Source organism: Monodon monoceros, unplaced genomic scaffold (assembly GCF_005190385.1).
Source record: "Monodon monoceros isolate NGI ecotype Baffin Bay Population unplaced genomic scaffold, NGI_Narwhal_1 Super_Scaffold_18, whole genome shotgun sequence".
Classification (NCBI taxonomy): Eukaryota; Metazoa; Chordata; class Mammalia; order Artiodactyla; family Monodontidae; genus Monodon; species Monodon monoceros.
The window spans coordinates 18,623,518-18,637,671 of NW_021703774.1; the positions used below are offsets into that span (position 1 = coordinate 18,623,518).

The 14,154-nt window shown below is 42.9% G+C and overlaps 1 protein-coding gene across 1 annotated transcript in view; it reads left to right on the forward strand.

Moving 5' to 3' along the window:
* The window catches only part of MARC2 (mitochondrial amidoxime reducing component 2), a 33,778-nt gene that overhangs the window by 19,114 nt on the left and 510 nt on the right, over nucleotides 1-14,154 (forward strand). The window contains exons 5-7 of the mRNA XM_029227143.1: nucleotides 8,554-8,615; nucleotides 8,689-8,760; nucleotides 9,681-9,819. Coding sequence (XP_029082976.1) covers nucleotides 8,554-8,615; nucleotides 8,689-8,760; nucleotides 9,681-9,807 — 261 coding nt within the window. The 3' untranslated portion in view covers nucleotides 9,808-9,819. The remainder of the gene's footprint in view (nucleotides 1-8,553; nucleotides 8,616-8,688; nucleotides 8,761-9,680; nucleotides 9,820-14,154) is intronic.

Below are 14,154 nucleotides of genomic sequence, written 5' to 3' on the forward strand. Positions count from 1 at the left end.
ATATTTGCCACAGAGACTTTTAGGGGCTGAGAAAGAGAGAACAGAAGCATGTGAAGCCAAACCTTACAAAACTTCGGCCCTTCTCATATAAAGGACAAATTGGAGGACGCTTCTTTGGGCTTCTTTCTGTACAGCCTCACAGAGCCCTTTCCATCACTGCATCCACGCAGTAAATAAAACACCCCTGAAAGCCCGCGGCACGAAGACAAGTGGACTTAGAGTGGGAGGGAATGCGTAGAGATCAGCTTGGGCTGTGGTTCCCACACTGGAACAATCCCCACCTCGGGTCCCAGTTGCAGTTTGGGCAGAGGAGATTTTTTAAGCCCCCTGGTGACTCTGGCTTGAGCCAGGGCAGAGACCCTCTGGCCTGGGGTTTTCCTTGGGAGCAAGGTGATAATCAGATATGTCTGACTCCTGGCTGGAGACCAGGAGGGCCACATGGTCCTTCTGTCTCTGTGAGCTTGACCTTAACCTCCTTGAGCATCATTTTCTGATCTTAAAGTGGGCAAGTTTTACTAAAGGATTTTAAAGGTTCTTTGCAGCCCTAGAGCTGTACAATTCCTGTTGCCTTTTTCTTCTCTCTGTTAATGTGAGTGTGTGTGTGTGTGTGTGTGTGTGGTCAAAAAGGCACTTTACCACAAAGGTCTCTCAGACCCCCTCTCCGACATGACCTCTTTTGTTGGCTTTTTTTTTTTTTTTGCGGTACGCGGGCCTCTCACTGTTGTGGCCTCTCCCGTTGCGGAGCACAGGCTCCGGGCGCGCAGGCTCAGCGGCCATGGTTCACGGGCCCAGCTGCTCCGCAGCATGTGGGATCTTCCCGGACCGGGGCACGAACCCGCGTCCCCTGCATCGGCAGGCAGACTCTCAACCACTGCGCCACTAGGGAAACCCATGTTGGCTTTTTTTATTGAAGTATAATTGATTTACAATGTTGTGTTAGTTTCTGGTGTACAGCAAAGTGATTCAGTTATACACATATATATGTATATATATATTCCTTTTCATGTTCTTTTCCATTATAGTTTATTATAAGATATTGAATATAGTCCCCTGTGCTCTACAGTAGGACCTTGCTGTTCATCTATTTTATACATAGTGGTGTGTATCTGTTAATCCCAAATTCCTCATTTATCCCTCCCTCCCTTTCCCCTTTGGTAACCATAAGTTTGTTTTCTATGTCTGTGAGTTTATTTCTGTTTTGTAAATAAGTCCATTTGTGTCATATTTTAGATTCCACATGTAAGTGATGTCATATGATATTTGTCTTTCTCTGTCTGACTTACTTCACTTAAGTATGACAATCTCTAGGTCCATTCATGCTGTTGCAGATGGTATTATTTCACTTGTTTTCATGGCTGAGTAATATTCCATTGCATATATGTACCACATCTTCTTTATCCATTCATCTGTCAATGGACACTTAGGCTGTTTCCATGTCTTGGCTACTGTGAATAGTGCTGCTATGAACACTGGGGTACATTTATCTTTTCTAATTAGAGTTTTTCTGGATATATGTTAGTTGGCATTTTTTAAAACAAACACTAATGTTGCACATACTATATTCCAACTTTTAAAAAAACGTAAGTTAACAAGCACATTTTAATCTTCCTAACAATTGCATGAGGTCTATTTCTCAAGACTTGCCTCACTGTGATTTTTCTCATTCATCCTTGGTCCTGAATGCACAAGCCCTTGAGTATGTAAGATCTTGTTGAACTGAATTCAACAAGGGGCAGGGATTTGACCATTGAATTTTGTTCATCACATCTTACCCACCTCTAAGTATGTTATTTTTCAGATCAAGGAGGAAATAAAAGCCTTTGATGACAGTAGTACATGGGTATTCCCTTTGAGCAGGTATGATCACACAGACATACATATCTGAACATCACGAGTAGGGAGTGGCCATTTGCTTTACAAAACACCCCTAGAGATGAGCCCATCGAATACAGATGTTGAAGCAGAGAAGGTATTGTAGAGGCGGGTAGGAGTCATCATATGGACCCCCCCCCCCCGCCCCATATACCCAACCCTTTCCCTCTGTGTCCTCCGGAAGGCTGTGATTCACACACCTGGACCCAGATGCTGAAGAGCAGCCCAGGCTGCTGCCTTTGGGAATCGGGGCTGGTGGCTGCCTCTCCCAGACTCTGCTATTGGTGGGTGTGGGACCCCTAGCATCTCAGTCAGAAGCTGAACCCCAAGGGGAGACTAGGATATCTTACTGTCCACGAAACACTGGAATCCTCAGGACTCTAACCACCCTGAGAGGAGCCTGGTGTGTGGATGGGACACGAGCAGTCACATCAGCCCCGCAAACTATCCCTCCGTGAATACGCATCAGAGAGACAGAAAGAGCCACATCTCAAGGTCTCTTCTTTCCTTTCTTGTTGCCTGTTACTGGTGTTCCGAAAAGTAGGTGACCCCTCCAGGGAACAGAAGCCTGCTTTGCTGGCTTTATCAAGCTTTGGGACGTCCTTCCCTTCTGCCTGGATTTTTCAAGTCCAAGTGCCTCCAAAGAGCAAATTCCTCCTGGCACATTTGTTATGCATTTAGGTTAACAGAAATGTATCTCCCGTAATTCTGTAGGATGTGAGGATGAAGTGATTTACTTCTTTGCACAGGGTTGCTCAGACACGGGGTCAGGAGAAAGCCTTGAGGTCATCTGGAACCAGGGCTGCAGAGAAGTAGAAAGCTTCTTAATGATTTAATTCAAGAATCTTTTTAAGATACAGTTAATTTTTTTCGGATTATAAAAGTAATTTTTTAAAGTACCACATCCTCTGTATACAGTTAGAAAAATACAGAAAAATTTAAAGGAATAAAAATCCCTCACCATCCTACTGTCAAAAAGTAGCCAGCAATAACATTTTATTGTGTTTCCAATATTGTTTGTATGATATTGTATAGATAATTTTGAATCCCACCATTTTCACTTAATGTTATATGGTAAACACATCTCTATCTTTACAAATTCCTCGTCAGCATAGTTTTCCTAGTTCCATATTAGTTCATCACAGAACTAGGCAATAACTTATTTAGCCATTCCTGTATAATTGGGCATTTAGGCTATTTTCCATTTCCCCTTACATGAATAATGAACAGCTCTGTAAAACAGTCTTTGTCTACATTTCTAAATTTACTCTTCAGAAATGCCGAATCAGCACTTTAAAGGCGCTCCATATACATTACCAAATTGCTTTGCAGAAACCCTGCACCAATCTATATTCCCACAAGCTCAGTGGAAGTATGCCCTTTTTCTTGTACTCCTGCCAGCATTGATGCCTATAATCTTTACTTATCTGGTAAATGAAAAGTCACGTCTCATGTAAGTTGGTAATTCTCAGTGTATGGCATCCAGTGTTAGTCAGTCTGTGAAGGAAGTTTGACCATGAGGTAGAGTTTTACTTCAGCTAAGGAAACATTTCTTGCAAGTTCATATCATAACCAAGATTCTGGAACATTCCTGTTGATAACAAACATTTATTGAGGGCTTCCTGGGTGCTAATCTCTAGGATGGATGCTAAGATTATCAAAGTGACCTCACTGTGTCTGTCTGCAAGGGTCTCAGAATGAAGCAGGATGTAGGGCTCAGTAGGAGAAGGGTTGTGGTACTGGGAACATAACCATGTTATGTTTCTCTAGAGCCCAGAGAAAGGAGCACTCAGTGCAAAGTATGTGTGTGTATAGGGATCTCGTTGTAGGAAGAATGCCATGGGGTTTCTTTATAGGGAGATTCGAACAGGACATTAGAGAATATCATTTTGCTTGTGTACCTTAAAAATAGAGAAACAGATTTTGATTTGAGATAGCTTAACTGTGCGGTGTAATGGGAAATATCTATTCGGTCTTTGGCCCCTGTTCCTGGCACAGCTCCTAAAACCCTTGGAATTTCCTGACTGACAAGGGTGACAGGAACGTTTTTTGTTAATAACAAGCCCCTTTCAATCACACCTAAGTTTATGGTAATGAGGTGAATGTCAGGATGGGTGAGGCAGGTAGATAGCTTCAGGAGGAAGCTTGGTCAGCAGAAAGACCAAGACATGATTACAGTGTGGAACTTTCAGCCCCACCCCAGACTTCCAGGGACGGGAGAGGGGCTGGAGGTTGAGTTTAATGATTTAATCAATCATACCTAAGTAATGAAACCACCATAAAACACCTAAACGATGGGGTTTGGAGAGTTCACTGTTTGGTGACACATTAGGGTGCTGGGAGGGTGGTGCATTTGGGGACAGCACAGAAGCTCTGCCTGTGCTCTTCCCCCATACCTTGCCCTGTGCATCTCTTCCATTTGACTGTTCCTGAATTGTATTCTTTATAATAAACTGGTAATAGTAAAGCACTTTCCTGAATTCTGTGAGCTCTTCTAGCAAAATATGGAGCCTCAGAGGGGGTCATGGGAACCCTTGATTTATAGCTGGTTGGTCAGAAGTACGGGAGACTTGGGACTTGCTGCTGGCATCTGAAGTGGGGCAGTCTTGTGGGACTGAGCCCTGAACCCATGGGGTCTGTGCTAACTCAGAGCAGTTAGTATCAAAATTGAGTTAAATTGTTGGACAGCAGTGTGTGTCAAAGAATTGCAGAATTGGTGTTGGATAAGACACCATGTATTTGTTGTCAGAAAGAATCTGAGAAACTTTCTAGACTAAAATGATGTTTTTAAATGTGTCGTCGGGATTATAATGCTTCGTATAAGAAGTAAAACGAAAAAAATAAAAGAAAAATTTATTATAAAAAGCAAATAATACTATTGAAACTTGAGAAGCCTTCCAAATATATTGCTATAAATATATACACACAGGTATTTAAACAGATTTGTTTTACATAGATGGAATCATCCTACATGTAGTATATATATCTAGGTGTGCTTTTTTCACTCAGCAACATCTTGAACATTATTCAGCGTTAATAAATGGAGATTCACACCCTCCTTTCTAATACCCAAACAGTAAGTCTGCATGCATATAGCCAGCCTCTAGTAGATAACTTTCTGAGCCTATGGTAATCTTGTCCAGTCATTGATACCAAGCCAGAAAATTACTTAAAGATTTCTAGACAAAAATTTTGTTTATTTACTTATTCATTCCTTCGAATTATCCCAACATAGCCTAAAACTTCTTCTAACAATTGTATGTATGACACAGTATAATGAACTGATGAGCAGCCATTAAAGAATCAGGAGCAGCGGAAGGAAAGCACCGATCATGTATCTGAGATTTGGGAGGGGAAGGGCTCAGGTGGTAGTAGGCGGGCAGGACCTGGGGTATAGGTGCCCAAAGGCTCTGTAGCTGTTTGTCTGATTAGAACTGCTGATCTGATCTGTGCTCCTCAGGAGAATTCCTTTGTAGACCATGGAACAGCAGACCCACTCAGGCTTTTGCCCTCTGTCTTGCCTTCTTACTTTCAAATGTCTTGTCTGTCTATGGTTAGTTTGTTATTCAAGAGCTTACCTGGGCCTACATTCTCACCTGGCACTCTCCTTTCTCTCTCTCTCTCTCTCTCTCTCTCTCTATATATATATATATCCATAGAAAAATATGGAATATATAGATATATATCTATTTCCTCTCTACAAATATATGTATATATCCATGTATACATGTGTATGTATAGCCACAAGTATATATGTATATAATCATAGAACATATATAGAGAGAACCATAACATATACAGAGAATGATGGATAAATATTCTCTCTATATAGCTATTCCCTCTCTCTAAATATATGTATATAGCTGTGTATATATAGCCATATGGAGAGAGAGAGAGAGAGAGAGAGATTCATCTCCTGGCATACCTTTAGTGTTTTGCTGGGCACATGCCCATATGCACTCCCATGAAGGTCTCCAATAAACAGACATCCTCCCCTGTGCTGTTCTGTGTGTTCCTCAGCAACGACTCCAAACCCTTCTTTTATGTCTTTCTCTGGATTCTTCTTGTGATAGGAAACCATGTAGTCTTAATTTAGTGTTTACAAAATGCCTGCAAATTAATAGTAAATTCTCCGGATTCTTCCACAGAGCTGAGCCCTTTATGTATAGTACTTTCCCCTTTCTCCCTGCTTTCTTTCCTCCTTTTCTTTCTTCTTCCATCTCAAAAACTCCATGGTTTTTTCTGTGTTCCCTCTAAATGGCCTGGATTTTGCCAGGCTGCAGAGAGGCTTCTTACCAGCAGGGGGAGCTGTAAGCTCTTGGAGCTGTTTCTGTGCTTACGGAAGGCACCTCGGGTGTCTAATAGAATGTAATGGAAAATTTAATTTCCTATATTCTTTAATTTAAATGTATTTTTCTACAATTTAAAATGCATTATTATTTTCTCTAATAACATAATTAATAAGTTCATTTAACTTAATTTGCTTAGTGCATTTTGTTTTTACTGCAAATAAGGCTTTACACCAAAAGGCTGACAATCAGATCAAGATGGGTGATGTTATCATATAAACTGATTAATATTTTAGGAGGTAATTAGAACTGGCATTTGGGGGGCTTCAGACAATTCATATGAAAACGGGTAATTTGTTATTCTAAACTGGGTACTTCAGTTGTGTAATAGCGTTAAGAGCAGATTAAATGTCTTGTTAGACTAGGAAACCTAACTGAACTTTTCAGACTTCCTGCTTTATATCACAGTCACGAGGCCGACTTTCCACAGATAACGCTGTTTTGAAATATGAGATTGCTCAGCACTTGTAAAAAGAAATTGAACGTTGGCGGGGGTGGGGTGCTACTTGGAAAGCTGAGTGGGGTCGTGCTTCGGCCCGGGCTGCCTGATGGGCTCACGTTCCTGTGGCCGCAGCGCCCTCGTGTGGCGACGTGCGTCCAGTCTTTTTAGCCGCTTCCAGGCCAGGGTACCACAAGGCCCATCACTTCCCGAGGCAGGAGCTGTTATTACTGGTCATATTCCACCTTCCTCCAGGAGGTTAGCTAGGCACTATGGCTGTCTTGCAGTTTTGCGTTTGAACATTGCTTGTAAAAAGTCCTGGCTAGGCTATAGAGATTCCATTTTATGTTATGTGGGTTTGCCTTTTAAAAGGGTTACACAGTTCCCCCCTCAACGGGTTGTTTGGAACGCAGAGTTTATTTCCGCACAGAAACAGTTTCATAAATGATGGTTGGGAACCCAGGGCGTTCACAGAGACCTCCTTACTTCAGTCATATCCCGCAGGAGATTTCTGAGTTGGGAAGACCCAGTTAGGTACTGGACTTCCTTTTGTGCCTTTGCTGAATCACCCCTATAGGCCCTGGGGGGTTAGTGTATCCCTGAAAGAGGACCCTAGCATGATTGGAGCCTGGTCATCAGTGGGGAGGGGGAAATGTTACATGAGAGGCCCCACCCCCTGCTCTGCCCTGCTTCCTGCAGGGACAGACTGCTCTCCTCTCCTGTCCTTGGGGGAGTGAGCCCAGTGGGTGAGAGGAATAGATGCCTCATTGCCTCACTTGGAAGCTGATTTCTCACCAAATCCGTTAGACTCATGGTCTCCGAAAACCTCACTTGGGTTGAGATCAGGGAACAATTTTTCAAGGGTCATTTTTTTTTGCATCTTGTTATAAGTACTGTTGGTTTATGGAGCCTGGAGTGAAGCCCCAGTGAAGCCCCGATGCCTCCGGCCTCTCCTCCGGCAGCCTGGACAAAGGATTGTCCTGTGAAATTCAAGCTTTGCAGATAGATGGCTTTCCTGTTAGCAAGAGAGAGCTGTAACATACCCTCCTCGTATATATATGTGTATATGTGTGTGTATATGAATGTGTATGTATGTGTATATAATGTAATCTGTATAACCTCCATATATGTGTGTATATATGTTTCTATGTGTGTGTGTAGATAGATATATAGATGGGTATAGTTAGAAGCTGGGTGGTTAAAAGTCCTGCTTCAGAAACAGAAAGGTTTTCAAACGTAGCTGCTGCAACCCTGAAAAAACTTTTTAATCTCTCTTTGCCTCCTTATCTTTGTGTAAAAATGGGACCAAAATAATACCTCCCTCCAAGTCGTGAGGTTTGATGGAAGCTCTGAGACAGACGTTGGCAGGACCTACCATGGTTCAAGGGTGGGAAAGCAAAGCAGGGCCGGCGGCCGTGGCTGGCCAGAGCCGGGGGCAGGCTGCTGCTCTGCGGAGGTGGAGGTGTTGGATGGATGAGACTCAGAACTGACTTTTCTTGGGTCATGTCCCACTCATCAAAGAACCATCAGATTGTAACTTGGCTTCCATTGTAGCTTAGCAAGAGGAAAGAGTGGGCAGTCTTGCAAGCTTTCCGCTTCTCATTATCTATCATTAACTTGACCTGGAGTTGTTTACAGTCCTCATGGCAAACTACCCCCTAGAGAAGATCTATTTTTGCTGTGCTGAAAGGGGCAGGCTTCTGAGATCAAGTCAAGAGCTGGATCCTGGACTCACCAACACACTGCCTCCATTTGAGTCCTTTTTGGGGAATGCTTCGTGGCATCCTCTTGCACTGCTTTCTTCTGCTAGCTTCATAGGACCAGCCAAAGAATAAACTGCTATAAAGACTGATGAAGCCTTAATTCAAAAAATACCTTTTTCTTTTCTCCTAGGACACCTGGGGTGAGCTCTTCATTGGCGATGTAGAAATGAAAAAGGTTTTGGCTTGTCCCAGGTAAGGACTCTCTGGCGCGTGGCATGCTCATTGGTTCTTAACTGTCCCCTAACCCTTTGTTATTGTGTGACAGGTGCATTATGACCACGGTGGACCCAGATACCGGAGTGATCAGCAGGAAGGAGCCGCTGGAAACCCTGAAAAGGTAGAACATCCACGTGTCCAGTGTATTTCTATATTATCCCCATCCTTGGAACCGCTTGTGGCTGTAGGTGCTCTGTCTGGGCACCTCTCTGCTCTCTGCTTGTTTTGTGTCTGTTGTTTAATGTACGTGAGTACTTGTGGCTTTCTCTTTTTTTTCTAGATGGATCTTCGAGTGCTTTGGACACATTTTTAATTGTATAATCCTACATTTTGAAATTTTCGTCTCTCTCACATCAACTTTTTTTTTTTCTTTCGGTATGCGGGCCTCTCACTGTTGTAGCCTCTCCCGTTGCGGAGCACAGGCTCCGGACGCACAGGCTCAGCGGCCATGGCTCACGGGCCCAGCCGCTCCGCGGCATGTGGGATCCTCCCGGACCGGAGCACGAACCCGTGTCCCCCGCATCGGCAGGTGGAATCTCAACCACTGCGCCACCAGGGAAGCCCTCTCACATCAATTTTTAATAACCTTTACACGTGTATTTCCAAATTAAGACCTCGAGTCATTTTATTTTTGTTGCAACTCACATTTATTTGATAGAATCAATGTCAAGAGTATGAGATTTGTTGCGGAAGCCTGGAGTTCAGGGCAGGTCCATTTTGAGATTGTACAGGCATTTATTTCCATGAGTTGTGAAGCTGGAAGTACACATGCAAACAAAGTATTTATTTTAAGCAACACATACAAGTTTCTTCTTTTGGGCTCAAAACAAAGCCATAGAAAAACTGTTCAGATTCTCAGGATACTTCTAGAAAAACCAGGATTATTTGCAGTTTGACTAATTGCCAAGACTTCTCTGTCTACATTTTAGAAAAGGCTTGCTGTTTATTTATAGAGAACCTGAGAATGAACGCTTGAATTCCACTGAGAGCACTTAGGTTATTTCCTCTGTGTGCCTAAGGGTGAATTTTTGCTTCTTTCAGCTACCGCCTGTGTGATCCTTCCGAGAAGCCCATTTACCAGTCATCCCCACTTTTTGGGATCTATTATTCGGTGGAAAAAATTGGAAGCCTGAAAGTTGGTGACCCCGTGTACCAGATGGTACAGTGACAGATCCACTAGGTAAAGGGCAATCTTTGCTTCTGGAATGCAGTGCCTTGACGCCATGGCCACATTTTCTTGTGTTGAGATGTTTTTACGTTTTGCTGCTTTAATTCTTGGGAGAAAGAGCAGTTTGAGTTCTGATCTTTGGAGCTGGAAAATGCCCCTTATTTTTATTCCCCGCAGCAATCAGCATTCTTGCAGCCTCCTCCACCTCCCTTACCCATCCAGTTATAAAATGTGGATGCAGGAGCCCCAGCAGAAAGACAGGTTTGGGTCCCAGTTCATTAGGGAACATCATGAAGGAATAAGAAAGTGAAGGTGAGCGGCTCTGGAGAGTTCTGTATTTATTTTTTGTGTCTGTGATAGAAAAGTGAAGGTGAAATGTATAGACTATTCAAAGTCAACTTGAGGGAAATATGTTAAATCAAATGCTTTTTTAAATTTTTTTTATTTTTTATTTTTCGTGGTACGCGGGCCTCTCACTGTTGTGGCCTCTCCCGCTGCGGAGCACAGGCTCCGGACGCGCAGGCTCAGCAGCCATGGCTCACGGGCCCAGCCGCTCTGCGGCATGTGGGATCTTCCTGGACCGGGGCACGAACCCGTGTCCCCTGCATCGGCAGGGGGACTCTCAACCACTGCACCACCAGGGAAGCCCGTATCAAATGTTGTTTTAAAATATGGTTTACAGTGTGAAAAAAATCAGTTCAACAAGGTGCCTGGATTCTGAATCTTAAGGAAGAAAATAGTGTTTTCACGTTGAGTTCATTGGGCCAAATAAAATTCAGACTCCTGGAGCATAATGCCTACCCCCCAAATTATTGGAATGGGAAAGTCAGTCAGAAGACTTCAAATTGAAGATTATAAGTAACTCTTCTCATAAAATCTATAACCCCGATCTTAAAGTCCCTTCATCTCCAAAACTCTTGACCATTCTTCTCTTTAATTCTGACCTGGCTTTCACACCTTCTTGCCTGACCATCCTTCAGGACAACGTGGCACAGTGGTTTAGACAGTCTAGATCGATCCTTAAGCAGACTTGGGTTTATAATCCTAGCAGTTCCCTTTCCTAACTCTGTTATTTAATCCCTCTATCCCTCTAAGCCTCAGTACTCTTACCTGCACAGTGGGAGTAAAAATAGTACTCACCAAAACAACCAATACAAGTTATTTTGAGGGTTAATTCATATGAAGTTGTAGCATTGCATGGAAGGTGGTCCATAAATATTAGCTACGATCTTTATTGTCATCATTGCAACAAGTACTCCATGTAGGGCCCAGTCTCAGGTGCCGTAGTGAATAGAAAGATGAGACAGGCTGGGCAAAAAAGAAAGAAACTTCTCCTGGCTATGGTCAGGCATGTACATAACCATATTACATCTTTCATATTACATCATACATACATGTTACATATTACATATTTCATCAGTCTGAGGATGCCTATTTTCCCCACATTTTAAAACCTCTGAAATCAGAAAGCTTCTTATAACATTTCAGGGTGTCTTCTAGAAAAACCTTGGTGTGCACAGAATAATATATCTTAGGGTTGATGTATCTTGGATTTGATGAAATACAGTAAATGCTAGAGAAAAAAATTGTGAAAGTCCCAAGTGCCTACCATTTCTAAGAGCATCTGGGGAAAATGGACCCAAGCCTGAGTCATCTAGCTTGAGTGGAACTGATCCTGTGTCCCTGATGGCCAGGCCGCCATTCACAGGACCTGGACGGGTACCTGAGCCAATATCTTTCACATGTTGTCTGCATTTGAAGGACCCATTGGCCTCTGAAGTACCTTAACAGTGAGGGGTCCTCCGTATTGCTCAGTCTCAGACCTCCTCAAAATCAGATCCTGTTGTGTTGCAGTGGACGGAGGTGAGTCCCTCCGTGTCCCACCCGTGTTTCACTCACATTCAGCCATTTCCAATCATCTTAGCTCCCAGAGCCCTTGTGTTAGAAAGCGTAAGATAATGTATTATCTTTTGTAGTCCTTCTAGGGTCTCTATGAGATAGATGTGATAACCAGCATTTTCCGGGGCAAGAAACAAAGGCTCAGATAGGTCAGCTGACCAAGAGGAGGCTTGAAGCCTATTATAGGTTCTTGAAAGTTAGTTTGCCGGTAAAGGTCGCTGTGGAAACTGTGTAAGTCCAAATCATGATCAAAACGGTGCGTTTGGAAGATCGTCCTGAGAGCCATGTGTGGAATGGACAGGAGGCAGGTGAGAGGGGAGGGGAAAGGCCAGGCAGGGGTGACAGCATGTGATTTAAATGGGGTGGAGGTCACGGGCGTGGAGAGGCAGTGTGGCGTGCCCAGATGCTCAGCATGACATGGGTGCTGTTTGCTCTTTGGTCCTAAGCTCCTTTTCAGCTTTTTTAAAATCACTTTTCAGCTTTTTTTAATCACCACTCCCCTGCCAAACCCTGAGCGCTTCCCGATGGCTCTGTCCTGCTTCTCTGCTCTGAATATTCTTCTACTCCACGAGTTCCCTGAGGGCCAGCCCTTCAGAGTCCCATCAGGGGAACATGGTCATCCCTGCTGCTTGCCCCCCAGGGCACCGAGAGGTTTCCTCTCTGGTGGGCATTTCTGTTGGGCTTTAAAAATAACAACGTTGCTCCCCTACTTTGATTGTGAGCCTACTGTAGTTTCTGATTCTGGAGGGTCTCCTTTATCCAACAGGTTGGTTAAAGCCATTAAGAAAAATAGCTGTTAATAGTTGCACCAGGGTTACTTGAGTTGTTTTTTTAAATCCGTTTAAAATATAATTATACAAAAGTTTATCTGTTCCATTATAAATGCAATTCATGTTCATCACAGCAAATTTAGAAGACACCAGAAATGTAGAAGAAAAAATCACCCATTGTTACCATTTGTAAATTTTATTTTGGTTTGTTTTTTGTCTGTTTAAGGTAGCCATGATCTATATTATATCATGATCTGTATGATTATATATCATATGTAATGCAGATATATATTATATATAATTTATATATATACAAATATGTATCTGTCGACTGAAGAAAAATACACAACCTAAAAGTTGTGAGTTAAGTCTTATTGGGGGATTTTACTGAGGATATAGCCTGGGAGACAGCCTCTGAGTTAGCTCTGAGGAACTGCTCTGAAGAGATAATGGAGAAGCCAGGATATATATGAGTGTTTTGCTGGGGATAAAAAAAATGTAGTTGAACTTCAAAAGATGACTGCTAATCACAAAGAGTAGACATCTCAAGTTAATGATTTTAGTGCTTTTCTGCCTATGGGAAGGTGCAAGAGTCTGGACTCATTGCAATTATTCCTTAGTTATGCACCTTAATGATCTAGGGCCAGTATTCAAAGCACGGAATGCTTTCTGTTTTTCTCCATCCTGAATTCTCCTCAGGGCACACCTTCCTTGGGCTTCTGCAGTTGCTGATGGCTTGATCCTCATAGAACCAGAATGGTGGGCAACATTTTTTGTTTACTGGAAGGGCAGGCAACATTCCCTGCCCACATATCATATGATAATATGTACACACACTTATGTATATCTATGAAGTATGAGCTTATGAATATGTATCTATGAATTACAAACTAGGTATCATAAACACTTTCATAGTCCTCCAACCTATTAAAATGTCATTAAAAAAATAAATTTATTTATTTATTTGGCTGCGTTGGGTCTTCATTGCTGCGTGCAGGCTTTCTCTAGTTGCGGTGAGAGGGGGCTACTCTTCTTTGTGGTGCGCGGGCTTCTCACTGCGGTGGCTTCCCTTGTTGTGGAGCACGGGCTCTAGGCGTGTGGGCTTCAGTAGTTGCAGCACGTGGGCTCGGTAGTTTTGGCTTGCGGGCTCTAGAGCGCAGGCTAAGTAGTTACGGTGCACGGGCTTAGTTGCTCTGCGACATGTGGGATCTTCCCGGACCAGGGCTCGAACCCGTGTCCCCTGCATTGACAGGCAGATTCTCAACCACTGTGCCACCAGGGAAGTCCTAAAATGTCATTTTTGATGGCTTCATAACATTACGTGACACGGTTTAAACACCATTTTACAGTATTTGACACTCGAACTATATCCAATTTTGTTATCAATAATATTCATTTTAAAATTGTTTTTCTATAAGTTAGGTTTCTAAAGGTGGAATTATTGCCTCGTGGGGTGTAGGCATATTTTTTAGCATCTTGACCAATTGCTTTCCAAAGGGTTCTTCTCATCTGCACCCCAACCTGTCATATGAGAGAGAGATCCCTGGCTCTGGCCTTTGTCGAGGTAATTTGGTACAGGACATAGTTTATATTTTGCACATTTTAACCTCATAAGTGACTGGTTTGTGCATGTTTGAATTATTTATGACTGGTAAGAGAAACAGCCAGATAAGTAGAG